Raw genomic sequence first — 27505 nt, forward strand, 5'->3', positions numbered from 1 at the left:
CTTTTTTGTTTTGTTCCAAAACCATTGTTGTTTTACATATCAAACACACTTTATCTCATTCTCTTACATTCATGCCCTCATTTAATATTGTATATCTCAAACATCACCTCTTATTTTCACCAATAACAATTCTCACTAATTAGTTGACCAATGATTTTAATTCTCTCTCTTTCATAAACTCATATTAAATAAGGGTGTTTCAGTCAAATTATAACATCAATTAATGAACTATTAAACTTTGTGAAAAAACTAAAACTACAATAGTTTTGGAACGGAGGGAGTATTAAATATTGTTAAAAAAAAGTATATTGTTGTTGTAACCAAAAAATATTAAATATTGTGGCATAAAAATATTAAATATTGTTAAAAAAATGGCATCCTCACAGATTTTAATTAAATATTATAATCATAACATATCTTTCGAATTATAATTTTTTTATTATTATTTAAACTTGTTAAAGAAAATATGAGTGTTAAAAGAAATAACATGGATTATGCACGTAACAAATACACAGCAAGGTGACTTGAAAAACATGGAAAAATAGGGTTATGTGTGTCTTTTAATAATAATCATGCACTATGGCCATTTTCCAGTCAATGTTGGGAGGAAAACCGTACCACCACTATTCATCCTTGCTTTTCCTTCCCCCTCCATTTTCATGTCTCTTCCAAACACATGCATAAAGATTCCCTTTTCCAGCCCACTTCCTTCCTGCCAACTTCCATAGAAACAAACAGACCATACATCTGAAAAAGGGAAATGGGAGCATTAGCCTTCACCGACTGGGGGAAATTCAAAAATATTGAAGATCTATAAAGTATCATCAAAACAAAACCCATGTATTGCAGACGAGATATCAAGATAAACCCACCAGCAACAGTTTTGCAGCAATATTGCACTTGAAGAAGGATAATTCCAACACCATATATAGCAACAACGACAACCTCACAACTACCGTAGCGGGAGCCACCATCACGGTCTCCGGCTCAGTAGCTAAGGTGACAAATCCAAAACCCCTAATCTAATCTCACGATCGTTCACAACCTTGGAATCAACGATCAAGCCGAACTGAGAGAAGGCTCTCTCGAGGCATTTGTTGTTGGTGTGGTCCAGGTGATAGGCCATGGGTGGAACTGTGGAACTAAAAAACCCTAGAAATTGTAATAATTTAATATGTCATACATGAATAAGATAAAATATTTATATAGGGTGTGTTTGACATGTCATTTCTTATTTAATTAGCTTAAAGCTTATTTGACTAATTTAAAAGCTCCTTTAAAGTGTTTGGTAAAAGATCTTATTTAAGTAGCTTAAAGTTTTTTTAATAAGCTACTGAACGTAGCTTATAGCTTAAAGCTTATTATATTTTTTTTTAACAGAAAAACTTATTATATTTATTCTCACTTTTAACCTTATCATTTTATTAAAATTTCATAATTACCTTTTTTACATTTTTAAAAACCAACTAGATTATAATTATAATATTTTCTTATGAGAATCATCTTCTTTACTGTTATGGTTCTTACCATTCACCGTTAATGCATCACAACCGTTTGCAACTCGTTGATAAATAATAAATTTTTTATTTTTTATTATGTTTAATTTAATAAAAAATATATAACATAAAATAAAATTAATATTATGTTTTAAGATAATAAATTTTTTAAATAAATTAAAATATTTAAATGAGTTTAATTATTTTATTGTTAATATCATACATGTATTGATGTGAAAATAAAATAATGTTAAAAGTGAAAAGAACTATATATACAAGTATGTCCTTTTATGTAATTTTACAATTTCAGCTTGTTTATGAGCTAGTTTTACCAAACGTTTTTTTTTTTATTATGTAGCTTTTCAGCTTCAGCTTCTAACTTTCAGCTAACTTATAAGTTTTCAGCTAACTGCTGAAAAGCTAGCTTATCAGTTTGGCATACCAAACACACCCATAAATTCTACATTTATATGTGTTTATATTATATAGTAAAAGACACTCGAAGGGAGAAAGAGAATCACTACAAAAAAAATTGGTTTTAGTGGCACTATATTTGTGGCATTTACAAAAAAGTGCCACAAACGTATATTATTCTGGCATTTAATCAGAATGCCACTAGTATAAAAACGCATTCGCAGCTAATTAGCAGCTATTTGGTAGCAATTTTCAAAAGTGGCACTTAACTTAAATGCCACTTTTTTAAAAACGGATTCCTAGCTAATTAGCAGCTATTTCTTAGCAATTTTCTGAAGTGGCACTTAACTTAAATGGCACAGAAAACCCTTTTCAATTTTAATATATAACCTTTTTTTTTAACTTTCACTCACAGTCACACAGTTCCAGATTTTGAAACTAAAAAGGAAAAATAAAAACCTTACATATTTCCTCTCTCCTCCTCCACCAGTGCCCCTTCCTTTTCTACCCCTTCTTCATCTTTCCCAAACCCTAACACCACCTTCCGCCATGGCACCACCACCACCAGTGACGGCAATAACCGCGACCTATTTTCCTCCTCCGCTAGATTCCTCAACAAAAACCCTTCCTCCTTCGCACACAACTACTGGATCGCCATCGTCCCCTCCGCCGCTTCCTCATCGACCTCGGCGGCACCACCTCGCCTACATCCTCGAATTCCTCTGCGCCTACACCACCTTCCACATCGGCGTCCAATTCAAACTCCGAGAATGAAGGTTCGCGAAGGTGATGACGAACACAATTTGGCATCGAGGTTTGCGTGAAAGTGATGGAGATCGCGTGAAGGTGAAGGTTCTCTCTGTTTCTCGCTCAGAAATTCTGGATGGTAAGATTCTCGATCGAAAGTTTCCATTTCCAACTTCGTTTCTCGTTCCACAATCTAAGGCTTGAGCGTTACAGAGGCGTTTTTCGCTGAAGGTTGCGATGGTGAAGCTTTGTGTTCTGAACCGAAGCAATCGATGAGTTGGTTACTACCCTAATCCTTTGAATGGAACATTGTTGAGTTTTAAATACCCTAATCTTTTCATTCCCTTGTTAGTGTGTGTCACGAGATGGTGTTTCTAGGCAAATGGAAGTGGATTAAAAGTTGATTGATTTTTAATTTGTGGATTGATGATTCAAATAGTTGTGATTGTGAGAAAGTGATATGGACAACATATGCAGATGTGGAACAAAATACAGCATAATAGTCCTTGTTAAGATGATTTGAAAATCTTGATTCTAGTTTTAGAATGATTAGAGTGTTGGTCTTGATTATGGAAAGGGGGTGAGAGTATACTCATTTGTTTCCCCTTTATCACTACATCTGACTGATAGTGATTATTTCACTCTTAAGAATTGTATTCTAATTTCGCCACTAACTGAATTCATCTATTGTATGAATAATTAGATCACCCTGTGGCTTAAAGAACGTGAAATGCATTTGCGTTTATGCTTGTTGGAATCTTCCTGAGGTTATGAGACTGGCTGATGCATTTATGCTTGTTGTGATTTTATGGATGCTTATGGTCATTTGAAGCTGCTGTGTTGTGGCTTCAAGCATGTGTGATGGTGGACACAGGTGGCTTCTTGTGGTAAGGTAGCAAGTTTTGGTCTTAATGGAACTTATTATGGTATCATATTGTGTAACCTTAGCTTATTTGACTGCACACTGATACTTATATCATGCTTGCAGGTCAAAGATAGGCAAGAATGAGTTTTTGTTATGTTGTATCGATTTTCTTTTTCATCTTGTGGAGACACTTATCTGTTTCTATATTAGTAATCACTTCCATGTATAATAGAAATTGAATCTTGCAAGTGATTATCAAAATTCAAATATGAGATATTCTTGGTTTTAATTTAGTTTCACTAGTTATACTCTTGTTCAATTCCGATTGTTGTTTATGGTAAAAGCTTTAACCATTCTGCTAGAGATGCTTGGGAGTTATTCCAATCAGCTGGATTTGAAGCACTTGTGACCTATGATTGTTCAGGTGTTGTGATTTAATGGAATGTTAATGAATTTATTACTTTTGGGCTTAGCTGCTTGCTGATTTTCCAACTGTTTTGTGTTGCACTCTTTTTTTTTTTGAGCTAGTGTTGCAGTCACAGTGCTGTCACAATAAAGAGGAAATTCAGTTCACTTTAGAGGATGACACTTTGGTAAAAGCCTTTGATTAACTCTTAGATTAATATACTACAACTGATTGACAAAGTACTGTCAAGAATGATGGTGTGCGTCCCATGATAATTAGTTTTATGGGCTTTTTGCATTTGCTAATTTATGCCTCCCATGTTAAGAATGATGGTGTGCGTCCTGTAAATGTTTTAAACACTGCATCATGTGATGGTGTTTATCTAATGTCAAGCTAGTAATCATATCAAGCAATTTATTGTATTGTAATGTCTGGTTTTGCATGTCTATGGTTCTTTATTATAATTACCATTTTTTTTCTCTTTTTTCAAGCTTTGTTTTACTCTCTTCTGAGAGCGAGAACAAGAAGAGTGATTTCTAGCCAAGATGAGGATGCTGCTTTTGCTCAAAGGTTGCAAAGAGAAGAGTTTCTTCAAGTTTATAGGGGGGAAGCCAGGAGCAGTCAAGTAAGTATATCTTATTGGGTAGTAAGTAATACATATATCTTGTTTGTGTTTGCATGCTTCATTCTTGTCTCTTTACCATGTTTTTGAGTATTCTGATCCAGATGTCGAAATGGGTTTTGGTTATTTACCAATGTTCAGAAAACCGGACCGGTCATCAAACCGGTCAAGTCACTGGTTTGAGGTTTAAAGGTTCAACCGAGGTTCAACCAAGGTTCAACCGATAATAATTAAATAATAATTTTTTAATAATTGTGTGTATTATACTAAAAAAAAATGAATATTTTGTCACTATATATAATTTCTTACGTACTCTAAAAAATTCAAATCAAGAACCACATGATGTAGCGTCAGACTAGACTAGGATAGCTAATGTCCTTGGAAATGTAAGCTAGGTACTACCTTGGTAGTTGGTATGTGTTTTGGTGAAAACCCATCACACCATCTTCTTCTTCTTTTAATTTTTTATCTACCAGCAGCGGCAGCCAATTATATTATCAGTCCCACAACCACAAAACTCCATTGAAGGCTAAGAACTAGAAAATGTTTTGATCAAACCAACTTGTTTCTTAAATGGGTCACTCCTATTTACCACTAAGGCTCCTCAAACACCACAACGTTCTTCCTCTTAGCTCTCAGTGCTTCTTTTCTTTAGTTTTACTCTCTGCAACTTCCTTATTGCGTCTGGCCGGCGGTCTTGCACCTCTACGTCAGCGACCAACGGAAGTGACACCGCGCCGTGCTGCTCACGCCTCACGCTTGCTCTCTTCCACTGTTCGAACCGCCTGCAGCCGCCGCAGAGACCACCACCGTCGTCGGAAACTGTCGTCGCAGGGAGGGAGCTTGCGTCGCTCAAGGAGAACTGGAGATTGGAGAAGGGTTTCACGTTGCGGTGTTTCTGCCTTTCTATTTTCTATTTCTTGTTTTTTTTTCAAAACTCATAATCTAAACGACGACGTTTTGGCTTGGTTTAACTAAACCGGCCAAGCCGCGGTTTTTACCGGTTCGGCCGGTTTTCCCGGTTTGATTACGGTTCTCTCTACAGTCGGTTTTAGAGGTGTTTCGGACCGGTACTGTGCCCGGTTCCCGGTCGAACCGGTCCGACCGGCCGGTCCGGTCCGGTTTTCAGAACACTGTTATTTACAATTAATGAATAAAGTGAAGGAAAAAAATGCCCTCAAGCTTAGCCAAGCATTATGTTAGTGACTTAGTGTACTGTGATTGTTACATTAGGTATGAAAATATCTAGATAGGTTCTTTGCAATGTCTTTGTCTTCAAAATGGAAATCTAAATATATAGGAACCTTTTGTTGAGGTTTGGTTAGTATAGTAGTTGTGGTTCTTGTAATTCTCATTCTCACTTAGTTGGGGCATGCTTTAACATTATGTGGTTTTTGGTTCTGTTTTGCTTTTTGGGTGCTTTCGTTTCTAATGTACTGCATTGCTTTTCTGACCTAATTTGTTTAAAACATGACAACTAATAAACACTGCTAAATTGTAAGGACAAGAGCGTCTAACTATAAGATGATAAGAATAGAGACAGGATGACAATAAAACTAAACTGCATTGACTACTAGTACTTTTTATGTAAAGCATAGACAGATATGCCTTTTAAATCAATTTCAGTGTGTGTATATGTGTACAAGTAAGCATGCGAGCATGGCTGAGCAAAAATCCAATTATAATTGATGAAGTTGGTTGTATAGTTAATGCCTATTCTTTCTTTTTGTTTGTGGCTTGGATGAATATAGGTTTTTTAAGAAGTTAATGGGTGATACCTCTCACCCTTTTGCTCTGTTTTGATTTTAGTTTTGGTTTTTGCAGAGGTAGCATTGAGATTGACAACTTTGAAGGCAACTATTGGCATCTAGGTCTGATGTGGGATTTGATTTCCCGACAGTTGATGAGCGGCCCCTTGTTACTTTCAATGCTATTTTTATTTGGCTTAATAGCACTTTTGGTCCCCCACGAATGTGAAATGTGCAAATGAGATCCCTAAACTTCAAAAATAGCATACTGCATCCCCAACGTTATCCTCTGTTAACAGTTTTGGTCCCCGGGCATTTTTCTGTCAAAAAACTAACGGTTTCTGGATTTTCCAGAAAAATTCATCCTCTTCTTCATCTTCTTTAATATTTTCTTCACCTTCTTTCAATCTAATCTTTTTCACTTCCCAAAATCAACAGAGGAGATCCAATTGATGTAATGTAAATGAAATTAGTTAGTTTCAAATCAACAAAACCAGAAAGAAATCCCAATTAGAAACAAACATGGAATCCAGAAAATGAAGAGAACCAAAACTTAGATCTGGGTTTCACGGTTTGAGCAAAAAGAACAGATCTGACCCAAAACACTTCAAATCAGGGCAAAAAGAACATATCTCCACAACATTTATCTCAGAATAAAACCCCCAAAGTTTCTTCCTTTCCCACCATCAAACCCATTATTCTCCTCACATCGATCCTTCGATGCACACCTTGCATTCAACCTCCAAATTCATCACGACGGTTTGAGACCAAGATTATTCAGTAAAGTTTTAATCTTTTTTGAGAGGAGAGGGTATGAATTTCAGGATCGTTTGATTGAAGGTTGGGGATTTGGGTTTGGACTTTGTTAGATTTGGTCCCTGGGATGGGTTGTTTGGTTCTGATGAGATTGAGTTAATGTTTGTTGGTTTTTGAGGTTGTAAAAGAGAGGAAGAAGATTGAGGAAGAAGATTGAGGAAGAAGATGGTATGGGGCGCAAGTTCTGTTTTTTTTTTTGGGTATTAGAAGAAGAAAGATCATTAGGAGATGAAGAAGATGGTAGAGATTGAGAAGAAAAAAGAATTACGAGACAAAAACGATGAAGATGATTTTGAATTTTAGATTTTTTTATTTTTTATTTTCTGGGTTTTGGGGTTAAGTGAAGGAGAAAATGATAGAACATGATAGAAGAAGAAGATTGAGATGATGAAGTTTCTGGGGTTTTATTTGTTTTATATTTTGTAATTAATTTTATTTGGTTTAATTACGTATTTGCCCTTAGAAACCGTTAGTTTTTTAACGGAAAAATGCTTAGGGACCAAAACTGTTAACGGAGGATAACGTCGGGGATGCAGTATGCTATTTTTAAAGTTTAGGGACCTTGTTTGCACATTTTACATTCGTGGGGGACCAAAAGTGCTATTAAGCCTTTTTATTTCATAGGTATAGACATAGTTATTCTGTTGTTTATATGAGTAATTTTCTGAAGATATACTATTGAAGGGAACATTGCAATATACGTCCTTTCATGTTCATGTTCATAGTTCAATCTTTATGTACTCAAATTCAGATGTTGGAACCATATATGTCCTTTCATGTTCATGCTCATTTGTTTATTTCTCTTGTGAAGGTAGAGCTTATATTGATTGTTAAGAATATTTTCCTTTAATTAATCATTTTCTCTATAAAAGATAACAGGATTTCATTTTCAAAAAAATAAAAATAACAGGATTTCAGCTACAAAGTATAAAAATAGGAATATATAAGTAAATAAAATATTATTGATAAAATGAGGCATATATGTAGTTTGTGGTATTTAAAAAGATGCCAGTTTCAATTAGTGGCATTTAGAAGATGCCAGAAGCATTTGTGGCATACAAAAACCGGCATTTAAGCAAAAAATGCCACAAAACAGTTGTGGCACCTGTAATAGAGGCACTTAAAGGTGAATGCCACTAATGACACTTGAGACATTTAATAAATGCCACAACTTAACAATATCAATGCCACTAAAAATACATTTTTTTTGTAGTGAATGAAGTCAAACATCTTATTTATTTTTCGTAATATTGTAATATTGAAGTGTTGATGATATAAATTTTGAGATTTCTATAGCTTTTGAAAAAATAAAAATAATCAAATTTTAAAAATTAATCAATTTTAAAATAATATTAGGAATTAATATGGATAAGAAATCATATTTATATACATTATATTGTGTTCAAATTACACAATAAGAATTATCATAAGAGAGTGATATTAAACCTGAAAATACTTACAATCTTCTTTACTATGCAGGTGATAATTTCATTTAACTTTGTTGTTTACATATTCTTTACGTTATTATTGCCACAACAACCACCAAAAGTTTGTAAACTGCAGCGCTCTAAGAAAAGCCTCAGTATACATTTTGCGGCGGCGGTTTTAACCGCCGCAAGCTGCTCCTAGAACTGCCGTAAAATGCTGATTTTTTTTTGTAGTGTTCAATCCAATTTATCGATGCCATGGCTAGGGTCTAGTATGTTCAAATCCTGAGAGAGACATGCAACTGCATCCCGAACGGGTGGTAATATTCGCCAAGAATAAAAAAAACTACTTCCACCAATTGCAAAATATCAATAGTCATGACATATCAATATCAATATAAGTGTATGCTAATTAATACACCAATTAATCAGCATAAGTTTTCCCGGGTTCTTATCTTTTTGCAATTGGCATCTTTTTTTAATTGGTAATTTGGTACGAGTATCATGGCTATGTTTGACACGCCTAGCTGATAAGCTACCTGAAAGCTGAAAAACTACGTGATTGGAACAAAAGTGTTTGGTAAAACTAGCTGTTGAACAAGCTGAAATTGTAAAATAACATAAAAGGACATACTTGTATAATTCTTTTTATAACTATCATTACTTTATTTTCACATTAATACCTATATGATATTAATATTAAAACTGTTATAAATATTTTAATTTCACTCAAGTTATTTATCATCTTAAAAATAATTCATCTAAAATCATCTTAAAAATATAATATTAATTTTTACTTATTTAATTTTCTATATTTTTATTAAATTAAGTAGAGTAAAACAAATAATTAATAATTTGTAATATAAAATTATTTGTTTTATTCCTTGCTGAGGCGCTCGCGTTGAGGGATGGTCTCCGGTTAGCTTGGGACAACGGTACTCGTAAGCTGGTTTGCAACTCTGATTGCAAAGAATTGATTGATGCGATAGCTGACCCTAGCCGTGCAAGCTTTCATGCCCATGGGTGGGTGCTGCGTGAAATCCATGCTTTGATGACAAGGAACTGGCGAGTGGAGCTTTTTTGGTGCTGTCGAGACGTGAACATGGTAGCAGATTGTCTGGCGAAGAGAGGGTCTCTTCTCCCCGTTGCTGGCTACAGTGCGTTGGCTACCCCCTCCCCGGAGCTTGAAGTCCTTCTGTTGAAGGACATTATTGGGTTTAGTTAGTTCGTTTTATTTACTTGTTAATCTTCCGATGTATCAAAAAAAGTAATTATTTGTATGCAAGAACGATGTGCATATGAGACAAGTGTGATAACTGATAAGTAAATAGGTTTAGTAAAAAACATATAAAACTAAAGGTGGAATTTTAATAAAATAATAAGGATAAAAATGTGAATATATTTAAAAAGTTTTAAGCTACCTGAGGTAGCTTATAGCTTAAAGCTTTAAGCTACTGAAATAAGCTCATTCACCAAACACTTTTATAGAGCTTTTAAGTTAGTCAAATAAGCTTTAAGCTAGTCAAATAAGCTATAAGCTAGATGAACAGACATGTCAAACATAGCACATATATCCACTGTTTTTGGTGTGCATTCAAATTGATTAGGTCAATATTTTACTCACTCAGTTAGCCATGTTCAGATTAATTTATATGGACTACAGACAAAAGAAGGGTTGTTAGGTTCATGGAGTCTTCGAACAATATTATATAAATGCAAGCCGTGTTGTGAAACAATAACTTGGAAGGTTGGTCCATATAATAATTACTCGATCCTAACCATGGTTTTTGACGAATTCTATGAAATAATATTTCTTAAAGCACCAAACGCGTATTTAATACTACCAACTAGCACAGCCCCAGTTCCCACCATATATATTTCTGTATGAAGTTTGGTTTAAGCATAAAGGAATCAATCACTCTGATAATTTGATCGTTGACTTAATTTCTTGCTAGGCTAGGTGCCCCCGGTCATTTCCAAAAAGATCGATCTTGATTTGGTGCAGCAGCAACATCTTTGAGTGAGTTAAACTTCCGTTCACTTTTCTAATTGATCTATATCTATCTTTTTCACATTAGATATTATTTTCCCTTTTATTAACACTGTAACTGATTCAGTAAACTCCCATTCAATTCGTATATGCTTTACGTCAAAGATCATGCTTAATTTCTTTCCTTCTACTGTTATGATCATTTGCGGTGCATGCCAGACATATTAGTTTTGCTCCCTTTCTTGTTAAAAGCATGATTAGGTGAAAGAAAAATATGTCAGCAGTCAAGCCTGTACTTATAATCTAGATTGTTTTCTAAAATGTAAGAGCATTTTGTAGGAAAAGTAGGACTCTTCAGCAACAGTCTTAACTGTTAAAGCTTCCCAATGGAAATAGACTTAATTAAGCATTCACACACATCATGGATGTGAAATAATATACGAATGCTTGACTCAGGGAGGAAATGAATTAACATATGTATAATACGCAGCCCAGCTATTATGTTTCCTTGACTGAGACAGTCCTATTGGCGCGAGAAGAGTGGAGGAGAGCCCCATCTTCCACACCCCGGAAGGTGGATCATGGTTCATCTCATCAGATCTGAGTTTCCTCTCAGATCTGGTTTTCCTCTCATCATATCTGAGTTGCTTCTTCTTAGATTTGGATTTCCTCCCCTTAGATTTGTGCTCCCATCAGATCTGTTGTTGTGTGATGAAGAGGCGCGGGAAGGAGAGGGCACAGTGGAGGAGAAATTGTGCTTCAGCTTCCGTTCGATGTCATGTCTGGTTACTCCGCTTGCAGTCGTCGGAGAAGATGAAAAAAAATGTTATTTGGATAACTTTGGGAACAATCTTATTCATTGGGGATAATTTTGTCCTTATGAAATTTTACGACGTGGTCAATGGATGGACCATGCTAGATTCCGCTTTTTTGCCTAGGTTTAATCAAATCAAATCAATCAATATCAATATATATATATATATTAGAAAAGAAGAATTTCTATCAGGGTGATTTAGTGACGTGTCATTCTCACATTAATTCTTAGTGACGTGTCATTCTCATAAAAAAAAATTCCACGTGTCATTCTCAGGTTAATTCTCATAAAAAAATACATTTTTAAATTTTAGATTTGATTATGATTTATGATGTTTATTTCTTGATTTTATCTTAATTTATTTTTGATTTATTTTTATGGTATTTTTATTGAATTTTCGGATTTTTAATTAATTCAGGACTTTATGAGTTTTTATTGTGATTTGCAAGATTTTGATAGTTTTTATCTATATTTATTTAGTACCTTTTTAAATTTTAGATTTCATTAGGATTTAGGTTGTTTATTTCATGATTTTATCTTAATTTATCTTATTATTTATTTTTAGAGTATTAATTAATTTTTATGGTATTTTTATTGAATTTTCGGATTTTTAATTAATTCAGGATTTTATGAGTTTTTATTGTGATTTGCTAGATTTTTGTAGTTTTTATCTATCTTTATTTATTACCTTTTTAAATTTTAGATTTGATTAGGATTTAGGTTGCCTATTTCTTGATTTTATCTTATTATTTATTTAATGTTAATTTCAGGAAATATTTTATTTTATTTTAGAGTTATTTTTAGAGTATAAATTAATTAGGATTTAGGTTGTTTATTTTCATCTGAAATTAATTAATACTCTAAAAAAAATCTCACGTGTCATTCTCATAAAAAAAAAATTTCACGTGTCATTCCATTTGATAGATTATCTTATGTTGTGTTATTTTATCTTGAAACCGAATTTTAAAAGATTTGCCCTATTTATCTAAGATTTACCTAGATTACTCCTTATTAAATTTATTTCCAAAACAAATCTTGAAACCGTTTTTATTATCTCTTTAAATTAGGAAAAGTCTCAAGCCTAATTTACTACATATATTTATAGGAATCCCGTGATTTCTCCTTTTATTCATTCTCATGATCCACAATATTAAAAAAATGTAATGCTGAGATTATAATTCATTAAAATTTAAAAGATTTTTGCTAATTATCTAAGATACTGCATCAGTCATCTCCTCCTCTATATATTAATATATATTAGAAAAGAATTAGATAACTTATCTTTTGTTGACACGTGTTTCCTAATTCCAAAACAGATCTTGAAACCGAATTTTAAAAGATTTGTCGTAATTATCTAAGATTTAAACAAACACGCATAATCACATTCATGATTAATTGATATATCAAATACAATAGACATATTCCCTGTGCAAGGGAAAATTAAAAACACTGGTTCTCACTAAATCAAGAAACACATTTTCATCAAACCTCACTCCAAATTATCATATACTAGATATTATACCCCGTGGGTTTATTAACAATATATTTAACATTATATAAAATTATTATAATTTAAAAAATTGGAAGGGGAAGGGTAGCTCATTTGGTGATTAAGATAAATGAAGAGATTTGCAGGGTGAAGTGTCAGGGTTCAAACCCTTGCGAATGAACTTTTTTTTTAGGCAAATGTTAGTGGTTAGTTGTTAGTAAGTTAAAAAATTTCTTCAAATTTCCCTTCCAGGATTCGAACCCTGGACCTTCCCCTCATCAACCCTATGCCCCCTAACTCTTACCCCTAGCGAAGAAAGTAATTTACAAACAATTAACAACTAACATTTTCCTATAAAAATTTATTCAATAAATAGTATCAGTGTTCTCTTTCTGAAATAAGAAATATTAATCAAATTTAATAATTAATATTGCAGTATTTTTTAAATTTAATGATTACAAGATTACACAAACCAAGAAAACTAATATTTTTTATAAAATAAACTACTATGCTTAATTCCAATGATGTCTTTTCCTGTTTTATAAGAACAATCATGTTAATTATCATAAATGTTGACAATACCTATTGGGTGCTTGCAATTTCCCTCCAATTTTTTGCATGAGGAATATGTCTCTTTGCATTGGAATAAATGATTTGACTTAATTTTATAAAAGTGTTTCTTATAAAAATGAACAAAAAAAATTGTCAAAGTGTTTCTTATAAAAAGAATTATAGGTGAATGATTGAAAGCGAAGGCATATCTAGTTGTTTCCAATTACCATGAAATTTTATTTTTTTAGTGTCTCACGTACGTGGTGCTGAGTTTGGTGCAAGAAAATTAATTATTTTACTTTGCTGGCCAACTAGTTAGAAGAAGGTACATCAATTTTGATGATGGAGCAGAATTTCAAGCCTTCGTTATATCTACAAGCCATCTGTGAAATGACGGAGCTGACTTTTAAGCAAAGTGAAGAGAGTACCATTGCTTCTGTATTCGAAAGTTTTCAAAATGAAAAAATTGATGAAGTTGCAGAGTGGATAAATGAAGTGGATAAATTCTTAGCCGAGACCCAACCAGAATTTGAAGGTGGAACTGTTAAGGCGGATCCCCTTTGGTGCTATAACACGATATCAAAAACAAGGAAGCTACGTGCCAAACGTGGACCAAATTTTTCTTTTCGAAGAGCAAGCTCATCTCAAGATGTTGGATCTGAAGATGCGGCACCACTTTCTTTACGTGAAGAACTCTCCTGTGAACTAACGTCGCTGCTTAACATATATTATTGTGCTCAGACGTTGTCTACTTTTGATCAAGAAGATAAATTCAGTGAAGATCTTGAGCAGCAAATAGATGAATTCTTAACAGGGATCAAACTGCTATTACAAGAAAAAAATCCTGAGAAGAAATCTGGTTGGTACCGTCAGAAGATTTCAGAAACAAAGGCGATATTTGACAAATGTGAACCAGCATTTTCTCTCCAATCTCAAGATGTGGAACCACTTCTGTTACATGAAGAACTCCGTTGTGAAATAAGGTCGCTGATTAGAATGAAATTAGTTGACATGTTAACTGCTGATGGTTTGCCAAATTATGATGTTCAAGCTAATAATTTCAAGAAAGACCTTTATGAGCGGATAAATGAAGTGAATAAATTCTTAGCAGAGATCAAACTGCAATTAGTAGAAAAAATTCCTGAAAAGAATTTTGATTGGTACAATAACAAGATAGCAGAAACAAGGATGCTGATTGTCAAACGTTATTCAGAATTTCCCCTCCGATCTCAGGATGTGGGATATACAAGGGAGCATTACCAGATATTTCTCAGCTTTAGAGGTGAGGATACTAGATACGGCTTTACAGGTAATCTCTATAATGCTTTGCATCAAGAGGCATTCAATGTCTTCATGGATGATCGAGGGTTAGAGAGAGGGGACTCCATTTCACAAGTTCTCATGGGGGCAATTGAAAACTCAAAACTTTCAATTATTATTTTCTCTAAAAACTTTGCAGACTCCCCCTGGTGTCTCGATGAAGTTGTAAAGATTCTTGAGTGCAAACAAAAGAAGAATCAACTAGTTTGGCCTGTCTTTTATAAGTTGGAGCCATCCGTTGTGAGGCATCAAATTAAAAGTTATGGAGAAGCTATGATCAAACATGAAACAAGGTATGGAAATGATGTGGTGAGGAATTGGAGGTCAGCTTTGCATGAAGTCTGCGGCTTCAATGCTTTCCCATACAAAAAAAATAGTGGGTATGTGATATGCTTAATTTCAATTACTTTTATTTAAACATGTTAATAATATGATAAATTACCTTGCTTCATTAGAAGGTCTTGAGTTGTTAAAAATGTATTTTGGTATGCTAATTAACATTTTATATGTGATTTTGTTAATATTGAATTTTGTGACAAATTGTTGTATTAAGTTTCCTTCAACTTCAATTTATGTTTTAAATCGCAATGCAGTTTTATATTTTGTAGGATAAATTGTTTTTGTGAAGACTAGTTAGTCAATCATAATTCTATATATTGTTTTATTAAAAAAAAATTGACTATTTAAAGATTGAAAATCGTGCGCGTATAAGTTTTATTGAGATGCTTTATATATGATTTTTGTAGGTACGAAAGTGATTTTATTCAAAGTATCGTAAAAGCTGCCACCAAAATTAGAGATGGTTCGTAAGCACTAAGCATGGATATGGTGTGACAACAAGAAAGACTGCATGTGTGTTTGGATTTCAGTTTGTAAAATAAAGTTTGGGTGAATGTGGGTTTGCAAAATAGAGTTTGGGTCAAAGTGGGTTTGTTGTAATGTGATTTATGTTTGGATATTTTTATTTCAAAATTGAGTTTGGGGTTGAAAGTATGTTGAATGAATGTAGAAGTTACAATTTAGAGAGTTGAGATGAAAGTTGGTTTGGAGCAAAAAATGGGTTATGTGAATGTGGTTTTTAATTTGCCAAACATAATGGCACAAAGTTACATACAACTTGAAAGTACTTTTGGATGTTCCAACTGAAAAACAAACACACCCGCATGCATCATACCCTGCATCTTTAGAGTGTTTGCTCCCAATAGTTAGTTGGTGGGATTGATTGAAGTTGTTTTGTATTGGTAGGCGTGTTTTAATTTTTTCATGTTTTGTGGGTGTTTTGGACTTTTTCAATCTTATCTGAGAGATGTTCTCAAACATTTGTATGAATAAAGTTCCTTTAATTTCCTATAAAAAAAATAAAGGATTGCATCTTCTCTTGTGCCACATGAGATTTCTAATTATAATAGATGAATTTACTCATTAAGTAAGAGATTTGGAGGAAGAAAACTCTTTTTTGAAATAACAATAACAATAATTCATTCCAGCATCATGTGAGGATAGTAATTAAGATCCCTCAATACCCGAAGGGGCCTCATTTATCCATACAAAACCCATATCAGAAAGAGCAAATTTAGCCATGAAGTCTGCGGCCAAATTTCCTGAAGCAAAGAAAAATTAAAGAACAAAAAGCATATATAAGACAAACAAAACACCACACAATCTGAAGTTTAATACGACAAATTGTCCTGATAAGAGGACCAGACGTTAACAACAGTCAAGCTTTCTGTTTCAAAGATGACATATCGGAATCCAAGCTCAGTAGCAGAGTCATCCTTCAGCTTAAAAAACTGCCCCAATTCAACCAGTCCAAGAGCGAGGTACATAATACTAATAGGCTGCCCAGCTAATGGTGAAGATGTAAATAATGTATGAAATTCATCTAATAAGCAGTAATGTTTCAACAACCGCTTCCACCGATAAGCAGTAATTTAATCAATTTGAGAGGACAATAGTGACAAAATCCAAATAAAAAATAACTGTTGATTGCAAAATATTCATTGTTAAGTTATGACATCAATATTGTTAGAGCAGCAACACGAATACAGATCAGAGTAGAGAGAAACACACGAAAGCTTTGTTCACGCAGTTCGGCCTATTGTGCCTACCTCTGCGGCTATAGAGTGGCTATAGCTCCTTTGTATTCAATGTGTTATGAAGTACTTCCAAAATGTTACGGACTTTATTTATTTATAGGACACTACTATTACAAGATAAGATAATCTAAACCCATAAGATAAAATATATTTTTATCTCTATCTTATCTAAACCCATAAGATGAAATAGACTTTTATCTCTATCTTATCTAAATCCATAAGATAAGATAGAATCCCTCTAAACCCATATCACAATCCCCTTAAATCAAATTCAAATAACTAATAAGATAATGAGTCAATCCCAACAATTTCCACCTTGGCGAATTCTCGAACCCTCGTGAAGATCAACTGATCAGCTCCTGAATCCTGATTACCGGGATTGTGTTCCCCAGCTTCTTAACACTGTGAGACATGCAACAAATCCAAGCAATGCTTGAATTTGTCACTGGTGACTGGCTTGGTCAACATGTCAGCTGCATTCTCAGAAGTATGGACCTTCTCAAGTCGTATTTGCCCAGATGCAAGCAACTCCTTGATCTTGTGAAACCTTACATCAATATGCTTCGTTCTGGCATGATACACCTGATTGTTTGCCAAATAGATAGCACTCTGACTATCACAATGCAACTGAACTCCACCTTGCTCAACACCCAACTTTTTCACTAACCCCGTAAGCCACAATGCTTCCTTGGCAGCTTCAGCTACTGCCATGTATTCTGCCTCAGTTGTAGACATAGCTACTATGGATTGAACTGATGACTTCCAGCATATAGGTCCCCCTACAAGAGTAAAGACGTATCCTGTTGTAGACCTCCTGTCATCCAGAACACCTGCATAGTCAGAATTCACATACCCCACAACTGATGGAACAACACCCTGCTCCCTGCTGAACATGATACCGAGATCCGTTGTACCCTTCAAGTACCTTAGGACCCACATGACTACTTCCCAATGATGCTTCCCTGGCTTGGACATGAACTTGCACACCTGACTAACTGCTTGTGTCAAATCCGGTCTAGTGCAAACCATAACATACATCAAACAACCAACTGCACTGGCATAAGGAATCTTAGACATATCTTCAATCTCCGAGTCTGTCTTCGGACATTGTTCCAAAGAGAGCTTAAAGTGATTCGCCAATGGAGTACTCACAGGATTTTCCTTGCTCATGTCAAATCTGCTCAAAACACCTTCAACATAGCTTTTCTGAGACAACCATAATTTTTTGGCTCCTCTATCCCTGTGAATTTCCATCCCAAGAATCTTCTTTGCAACACCCAGATCCTTCATATCAAACTCCTTACCCAACTTGGTCTTCAACTCATTTGCATCATGTAAATGGTTGGCAGCAATCAGCATATCATCAACATAAAGTAACAGGAAAATAAAAGAGTCATCATCAAGGCTCCTCACATAAACACAGCAATCATAGTCACACCTTCTATAGCCAATCCGGAGCATGTATGAAGCAAAGCGCTTGTACCACTGCCTTGGAGACTGCTTCAAGCCATACAAAGACATTTTCATTTTGCAAACAAGTTTGTCATCTCCAGTTTCACTGAATCCCTCTAGCTGCTCCATGTAGATTTGCTCCTCTAGATTACCATGGAGGAAAGTTGTTTTCATATCCATCTGCTCTAAGTGCATATCCCTGCTGGCTACCAAAGCTAATACTGCCCTGATAGAAGTGCGTCTAACCACAGGACTGAAAATCTCATCATAATCAATCCCCTTCTGCTGTGAATACCCCTTTGCAACTAGGCGAGCCTTGAACTTTTCCCCTTCTTTTTCTGTTACTGCTGGCTTTTTCTTGTACACCCACTTGCAACCAATAGCTCTCTTTTCATGTGGAAACTGAACAAGATCTCATGTCTCATTCTTTTTCAAGGACTCCATCTCCTCCACCATAGCACCCATCCACTTCTCTTTCTCCTGGCTAGCCATAGCTTCTCGAAAAGTAGAGGGGTCTCCTGAGCTGGTAAGAATGGCATATGCTGCTAAGTCTTCAAACACATATCTCACTGGAGGTGTAACACGACGGAGCTCCCTATAACGCGCAAGTGTATAGTCTTGTACTCCACCTGAATCTGAGTCTGGTTCATTCTGCTGTTGGGCTACAATCTGCTTAGGACTCACTGGTGTCTCCTCGATGTCCACCTGAATCTTGTCCTGACTGGAATTCTCTACCTCAGTATCTGGCACAACTGTCATATCTGACTGTTTCAACATCGACTTCTCATCAAATACAACATCTCTGCTGACAACCACCTTCCTCTTAACTGGATCCCACAACTTGTATCCCTTCACACCTTTATTATAGCCAATAAAGATGCACTGTTTTGACTTGGGGTCAAGTTTAGACCGATCCTCACTGGAAATATGCACATATGCTGGACACCCAAAAATCCTCAAATTATTGAGATCAATGGGGTTACCTGTCCACACCTCCTCTGCAACTTTTCCATCCAAAGAAGCTCGTGGTGATCTGTTGACTAGATAGCATGCCATGTTGATTGCTGCTGCCCAGAAACCTTTTGAAAGACCAGCATTCAACCGAAGGCACCGTGCCTTCTCTGTCAGAGTCATGTGCATCCTCTCTGTAATACCATTCTGCTGTGGTGTCTTCCTCACAGAAAAGTGCCTATGAATTCCATTCTCCTCACAGAAATGCATGAACTTCTTGTCAGTGTATTCAGTTCCATTATCAGACCGCAAATACTTTATTTTTCTCCCTGTCTGATTCTCAACCTGTGCCTTCCACAATTTGAACTTGGCAAAGACCTCAGATTTAAATTTCATAAAATAAAGGGAAAACTATGAAAATGGTCCTGATGTTTGAGCGAGCGCTGGTTTATGATTTAAATCTGAAGGTTACAAGAACAATTCAAAGAGTTAACACACTTATATATCTAAGAATAATCTGTTGACATTCACTTAAATGGATGCAAATTTGTTGGAATTCAAAATACTGAAAATAGTTATCACATTGTAATGTGTATAAATATGCATAGACATACAATTCAATTCACTTTCAATCCACATTTGCATCTTTCTCTTTGTTTGTTGTTGCACTACCATGACTAACAGTGAATCTGTTGTGTCTGTCCATGGATACATTTGTCTCACCTTTGAATATGGCCTTTGTAGATTAAGGAGCAAGATAGAGAGGTTAAAGAGACCCATGGAGATGGTTGCCAAGAAACCGGATACGGAAATTGAGCATATGGTAGAGATGCTTCAATGTCTTGGTGAGTTTAATGCCACTTTATATCATGGTGTTATATTGTTAGCATATTTTTGTGATATCAAAACTAACCTTCTATGACAAAATTTTGCTCTATACAAAGTTGTGAACAAATTTTGTGTTCTTGGTTCTTTCTAACCTTCTATGAGAAAAGTCTGATCTATAAGAAGACTCCCCGATTATTATTACAGCAGATGAAACAATTTGAGGTTGTGGTTCAGACTTAAAAATCCAATGATTAGATTGAATTTTGACTCTTATTTTTCATTTAATGATGTGTTATTTTGACATAGTATTTGAGGTTAGAGGACATGGAAAGAATATAGAAATATTTCCCTTCAACAATGGGTTCCCCTTAGATTCTGGTTCTACAATACTAACAATTCATAAGCCTTCTATTCTGCACTCCCCCCCCCCCCCCCAATTTAAGGTAAATGCCCCCTGCTACATTCCCTTTAAACTGTCAGATCACCTAACAGTTTTAACTGCCTTATTCTATCTAACTAATCTAGCTGCTTTGTCTCACCTCTGCTGGTTTTGTTTTATTCTTTTCTCATGTGTCATATCAACATAATTATATTTATATTTCCATCATTTTTTGTTCTAAGATGACTGATAACTCCTAGGCAAGTGTACCTATTCGTTAAGTAGTAATAAAATATCGAACTCAAGGATTGCGGTTGTCTAAATCAATTTAACCTATTAAATAACTAAAAAGACTAAGTAAAAAGGTTTTGGGGGATGAATAATTGATATAAAAGAACTTAATTAATTGCAAAGTAAAGTGAAAAGAAAGTACGTAGTATTGAAAACAATCAAAAGGGAAAGTACCTGGGGTAGGATTTCATCAATTTCACTTATGTTCTTAATAGACTAATTAACTCATGAATTATCTAACTTCTTTATGGTTCTTGCCTAAGTTTCTACGTGATAATCTCTTAACTACGCAGAACTTCCAATTAAACTGCTAACACTAATCTCTTAGTTCCTAGACGAATTCAATTGGAGAATTAAAGTATTTAGTTACTAACCAACACAATTAGAAGTTGCCCTTATTTCTAAGGCGTAGGAATTCCTAATCAATTTCTCACCGGATCCCTATTTTCTACCGATTTCTCAATCGCATACAAAATAGCAAAGGTAATCTTCATGCATAAAGATTCATATATAAAAGATGAGAAATTCATAAATAAAACTAGGATTCATGAGTCAAAAACTAAATCAAAACATAAGGTCAAGAGAATCAAACCGAACACCCCAAGTACCTACGGAGGTTTAGCCAAGCATGGCTTCCATGATTAAATAATTTATTGAAAAAAATAAAGGTTCTTCAAAGAGTTCAAAGTAGTGCTAGGGTTAACTCCTTGAAAAAAACTCAAGAACGGCTGCTGTTCTCTAATACCCCTCTCCCGTTCTGTTCGTTTTCTTTAATATATATTGCTTCTTTTGTTTTAATTTTCATTCAAATCTGTACCAATCACGTGATCTATCACTTTCTGGCTGATTTTGCTTTGGTCCAACCTCCTGCCACGTGTCGCGTCACCATTGGACGGAACTTAAAAGGGTGGAATCCAGTGCCTCTCCAATCACCCTCTTACGGTGGTCCCTCAGAAGGATGGAGCCACGTGTTTGAAGGAGATTCCGCAGCCGTTTATTTTCGCAAGTGCACTGCAACTCCGTGGGCTATCACCACCAGATCAGGTCCTTTTTTTCCTGATTTTCTCTTTTCCTCAATTCCGAAAATCCTAAATAAAATAAAATCAAAATAAAAAGATATATCAAAATAAAATACTAAAAAGATAAGAATTCAAAATAAAACATATCAACTTAAAATAAAATAACTTAAATCCTAATAAATCTAAATAAAAATCGTAAAAATATATAAAAATACTAAAAACCACATAAAAATAGTAAAATGCATGAAATAATCATGAAGTGACCTAAAATGACCAAACTATCCTAAATAATATGTCAAAATGCATGGAAATAAACTAGAAAAATAGCTTAAACACCCGGGTCATCAATGACCACCAAGCAAGCGTGAAGTGATTTTCATCATAAAACAATACAAAAGGTAAACAACTCAACCATTTAATCTTATTTAAATAATTACTTTAATAACTTTGAACAAAATACTAAATATCTTTCCTTTGATTATAAAAGGATTCAATGTCACCACAACAAATATCATCTGATGAAGAAGAAGAACCATTGGTGTTTTAAAAGAAAACAAAGGCAACATTGACAAAGCTGAGGCAATGTGCATCATTTGATCAGGAAGAAATCAACGACACATATGGCATTACCTCCTCTGATGAAGAACAATTTTTTATTCAAACCTTAAGGACAAACACATCTAGGAGAACCAAAGCTAGCAATACAAAATACAAACACTACGAGGAAGCCAACAAGAATAGCTAGACAGAAAATAAAAAGAGCAATTCCATATGCGCAACTTATATTTTATTTTCTGTAATTTATAACATGTATTTCACTATTTTATTTCTAAATCAAAAGTATATTTTGCGGAAATAACGCTTTGTATGTCTTAACAATGATCATTAGTATAATAAAGATTTTTGCGGAAATTCACTATCTATTGAGTCAGTTGTATTCGCCCGCGCAACGCGCGGGTTGTAGTCTAGTAATATAGTAATTAAGAAGCGCGCAATCTAACGTCGCCACCTCAGCAATTATACTTCTAGCAAGAGTGCCCACATCAACAATTTTGATGATGTGTCACGTTGTAGCTTCTAAAGTATCAAAAATACAGCTAGAGACCCATCCCAGCCACAGAATAGAACGACATCACGCAGGATTCAGCAATAGACACACGCATCAACAAACAACATCCTCACACAGTAAAACAGACCATACATTTAGCTAGCAATGGATATGCATAATTGTGAAGTTAGAAGAGAAATTGATAATTTGTGAAATTGGTTTTTTTTGTTTTTCAAAATATAACCATACGCACCGCATAAGGTTCGAACATTGGACTAACTTCTTCAAGAGTCAAAGTATCTAACACTATGCTATACTTTTTGATCCAAATTTGATTATGAATATATACGCCCAACCATGTTTTTTATAGTTACTAATGTTTAAAGAAGAGCTAGAATGAACTACAAAAAGTAAAAGTAGCCTTGTTCTTCACAGAAATGAAAGAAATCGTGAAGTCCAGGTAGGTAAAGTTAGTTGTGATGATGTTTAATTGTTACTGTAGTACTGCCCCCTGATCCCTTATTGTGTGCCCATGCGTCTCTCTGATTTGCTCTTCAAGCCACTTCTTTGTCCACATACTTCTCCAGCTCTCATCACCTTCAATATAAGGAAACATTCATGGTAATTAAGCATATGAACCATTTCATAATTTGTAACAAAATTCAAGACAAAACCATAGATTTAAGGAAACATACCATGAGCAGCAGCAGGGAATCCATACACTGCAAAACAAGAAAAACACACCATTACTGACATAACATGGTATGATATCTGTAAAAGGAATGCAAATCTTCTTCAATAGAACAAATCTGAGAAAACCCAAATGGGGGAAGATTATGCTTAAGCATCAATCTACAATTGGAACTAAAGCCAAAACCAATTTTGGTGATTGAATCCTTTCAAAAAAAAATGATTGTACTTCTTCTGGTAAATTGCAACTACATCATATTTGTAAATCTCAAGAAACAAGGAGTTTAAAGTTTTATGTATTCACCAAACAAATCATGTAGTACTGAAATTAAAGTGTATGATACCAAAGATAAAAATCTGCAAATAAACATTCCTTTATTTTGCTCAGATAGCTCCATAAATGATAATGTATTTCATCACAAGATACTCTAGTTTTATCTAGAAGCAATAAAAGTGTTCACTACTCTAGTTGTACCTTTTAGATATTTGTGTTCTTCGAGGAAAGCAATGAAACTCTCAAAGTACTGGTTGAGCATTTCTTGGTCATGAATTTTGATGACCATCGAGCTTTGTTCATCTCTCGTTCCCGGATATGAAATTCATTCTGTTGAGTTACGCGTTCGTTTGGGTCGTTTTCTGCATCTTCAACAAACTTTCATCTGATTTTGAATTTTGTTTCTTATTTGAATTTGAATCATGTTTCAGATTCTATGCCTTTTCGATCTTTCTTATTTGAATTTGAATCATGTTTCAGATTCTATGCCTCTTCAGTAATGTATAGGAAAAAAAGAGATATATTAATTGCCGCAAGGGATGTATACCCAATACAAAATATCAATACAAAAATTTAGGAAAGAGGTTGTAAAACAGAAAGAGGGAACCGCGGCAAGGATAATGGGCATAACAAATCTCATAAACAACCCCCTTTTACTTAGGAGATTTTATTTGAAAATCAAATTGAATCCAAACAACATAGAGGATTAACCAGCCAGTCATATACTTATAATAATCTCTTAAACTAATAAAAGTAGGATGCCTATACTTATAATAAACAAACCCCCTTTTACTTAAGAGACAGAGCATTTGAAAATCATATTGAACCCAAACAAGATGATTAATTAGCCATCCATTAATATACTTATAATAATCTCTAAATTAATAAAAGTAGAATGCATATACTTATAATAATATCTTGCTAATTGAGATCGTTATTACCTGACCAATCAAAAGGTAAAGTTAGTTACTTAGTTTAAAATAACGTCTTAGTGATATGTATTTTCTGGCGGTCTTACTCATGCCGTCAGGATTTGCACCAGTTTTATTTTTTATAAAAATGATTAGCTTGTAAAACATTGGGCTTCCCTGCGTTCTCTGACTTCGTGATGCTACCTCCATCGAGCTTTGTTCATCTCTTGTTCCCTGATCTGAAATTCATTCCATTGAGCTTCGCGTTCGTTTGGGTCGTTTTCTAAATCTTCAACAATCTTCCATTTGATTTTGAATTTTGTTTCTTATTTGAATTTGAATCATGTTTCAGATTCAATGCTTTTTCGATTTTTCCGTCATTTTCTCTGATTTTCGTATGATTTGTAAGCTACATTAATTATGTTCGTGTATGGAATTGTAGACAGGTTTGAATTCTCATAAAGGAATTTCTTATTTATAAGCTAGAAGGGATAAACGAATTACTAGCTAATTGAGTTCGTTATTACTTGCTAATTGTGATTGTGGAGAATGGTTTGTGCCCTGACCAATCAAAAGGTAAAGTTAGTTAGTTAGTTTGGAATGACTTCTTAGTTATATGTATTTTCTGGCGGTCTTACTCAGGTCGCCAAGATCTGTACCGATTTTATTTTTTATAAAAATGATTAGGGTTTAAAACGCGTACAAAGCTTCTTCCCTGAGTTCTCTGATTTCGCGATGCTACCTCCATCGGGCTTTGTTCATCTCTCGTTCTCGGATCTGAAATTCATTCCTTTGGGCTTCTCGTTCGTTTGGGTCGTTTTCTGCATCTTCAACAATCTTCCATCTGATTTTGAATTTTGTTTCTTATTTGAATTTGAATCATGTTTTAGATTGAATGCTTTTTCGATTTTTCCCTCCTTTTATCTGATTTTCGTATGATTTGTAAGCTACATTAATTATGTTCGTGTATGGAATTGCAGACAAGTTTAAACCCTCATAAACGGATTGCTTTCGGATTACTTGCTAATTGAGTTCATTATTACTTGCTTATTGTGGATAATGGTTTGTGCCCTGACCAATCAAAAGGTAAAGTAAGTTTGGAATAACGTCTTAGTGATATGTATTTTCTGGCGGTCTTACTCAGATCGCTAGGATTTGCACCGATTTTATTTTTTATAAAAATGATTAGGTTGTAAAACTTTGGGCTTCCCTTCGTTCTCTGATTTCACGATGCTACCTCCATTGAGCTTTGTTCATCTCTCGTTCCCTGATCTGAAATTCATTTCATTGAGCTTCGCGTTCGTTTGGGTCGTTTTCTGTATCTTCAACAATCTTCCATCTGATTTTGAATCTTGTTTCTTATTTGAATTTGAATCATGTTTCAGATTTTATGCTTTTTCGACTTTTCCCTCTTTTTCTCTGATTTCCAACCATGGAAGCAACCATGCGGAATTCTCAGTCGGGTTTTAAAACTCAGCAAAGAAAAAGCTCCGAAATGGGGTCAAATAGGCACGTGAAGTTTTGACTTGCATTGCTAACTCTTGAACCCAGCTGGCTGAGAAGTCATAGAAAAGCCAATCAAATTTTGAGTGTTGGAGCAAGAGCTCATCAGATAAGCCTGAGTTTAGGGTAAGATTGGGTGGAGAAGGTTCATTGACTCCAGCAATTGTGGCAGGTGTAGATACAAGGTGACATGGTGACCCTTTTCAGCAAGAATTTTATAAGCCTATATTCAATGGTGTATCAAACTCAGGCATAACACCACAATATTAAGAGGTTTCTATACCACCACTTTTTGAGGGCTTCAAATTTAAATTCCAACTCTATTGAGGCTCTAGCTCTGGCCAGAGACAATCTACCCACTTTCTTGCATTGTTCACAAAGCTTGAATCTCCATCTCTTTTCCTTTTACATCTTCTCAGAGTGTTATTGTGGGTTTTGCTCCTCCAATTTTCATCATCAATGACTTCTTCTTCATCCTTCGGTACACCACCATCATCAGCAACTTTATGAGCAAATATTTCATTATTCTCTAGACCTTCAAAATCTTCTCCATTCAGAAAACACTACTAGATGCACAAAAAATGTTATAAACATATTTTACATGACAAAATAAACATGTACGAATAATTTGAAGTATGATTAATCCTCTCAGTTTTTTTGTTATAGGCAAAAAAGAGATATATTAATTACCGCAAAGGGTATACCCAATACAAAAGAACAATACGAAAATTTAGGAAAATAACTGCAAAGAGGTTGTAAAACAGAAAGAGCGAACCGCAACAAGGATAATGGGCATAACAAATTACATTAACAACCTCCTTTTTTACTTAGGAGACTTTATTTGAAAATCAAATTGAATCTAAACAACATAGAGGATTAACCAGCCAGTCATATACTTATAATAATCTCTTTTTAAGTAATAAAAGTAGGATGCCTATACTTATAATAAACAAACCCCCTATTACTTAGGAGACAAAGCATTTGAAAATCAAATTAAACCCAAACAGGAGAATTAATTAAACAACCATTCATATACTTATAATAATCTCTTAAGTAATAAAAGTAGGATGCATATACTTATAATAATATCTTGGTAATTGATTTCGTTATTACTTGCTAATTGTGATTGTCGAGAATGGTTTGTGCGCTGACCAATCAAAAGGTAAAGTTAGTTAGTTAGTTTGGAATAACGTCTTAGTGATATGTATTTTCTGGCGGTCTTACTCAAGCCGCCAGGATTTGCACCGATTTTGTTTTTTATAAAAATGATAATGGTTGTAAAACTTTGGGCTTCACTGTGTTCTCTGACTTCGTGATGCTACCTCTATTGAGCTTTGTTCATGTCTCGTTCTCTGAT

General features: G+C 34.5%; 1 protein-coding gene across 1 annotated transcript; it reads right to left on the minus strand.

Annotated features, from left to right (window-relative positions):
* Nucleotides 1–10497: 10497 nt before the first annotated feature.
* LOC130733190 (uncharacterized) lies at nt 10498–15038 on the minus strand. The gene is made up of 2 exons (XM_057585305.1): nt 13702–15038; nt 10498–10561 (listed from the first exon to the last, which is right to left on the minus strand). Exons 1-2 carry the CDS (start codon nt 13815–13817, stop codon nt 10498–10500), a joined length of 180 nt encoding a protein of 59 aa, XP_057441288.1. The 5' UTR covers nt 13818–15038.
* Nucleotides 15039–27505: the final 12467 nt, after the last annotated feature.

The sequence above is a fragment of the Lotus japonicus genome, chromosome 1, assembly GCF_012489685.1.
Source record: "Lotus japonicus ecotype B-129 chromosome 1, LjGifu_v1.2".
Taxonomy (NCBI): domain Eukaryota; kingdom Viridiplantae; phylum Streptophyta; class Magnoliopsida; order Fabales; family Fabaceae; genus Lotus; species Lotus japonicus.

Excerpts from the sequence above, each read along its gene's own strand:
- LOC130733190 (XM_057585305.1), bottom strand. The coding sequence starts at position 13,817 with ATGGTACTCTCTTCACTTTGCTTAAAAGTCAGCTCCGTCATTTCACAG. Across the intron at positions 10,562-13,701 it reads ATTGATGTACCTTCTTCTAA|TCAAAGATGTTGCTGCTGCA; the intron begins CTAGTTGGCCAG and ends AGTTTAACTCAC.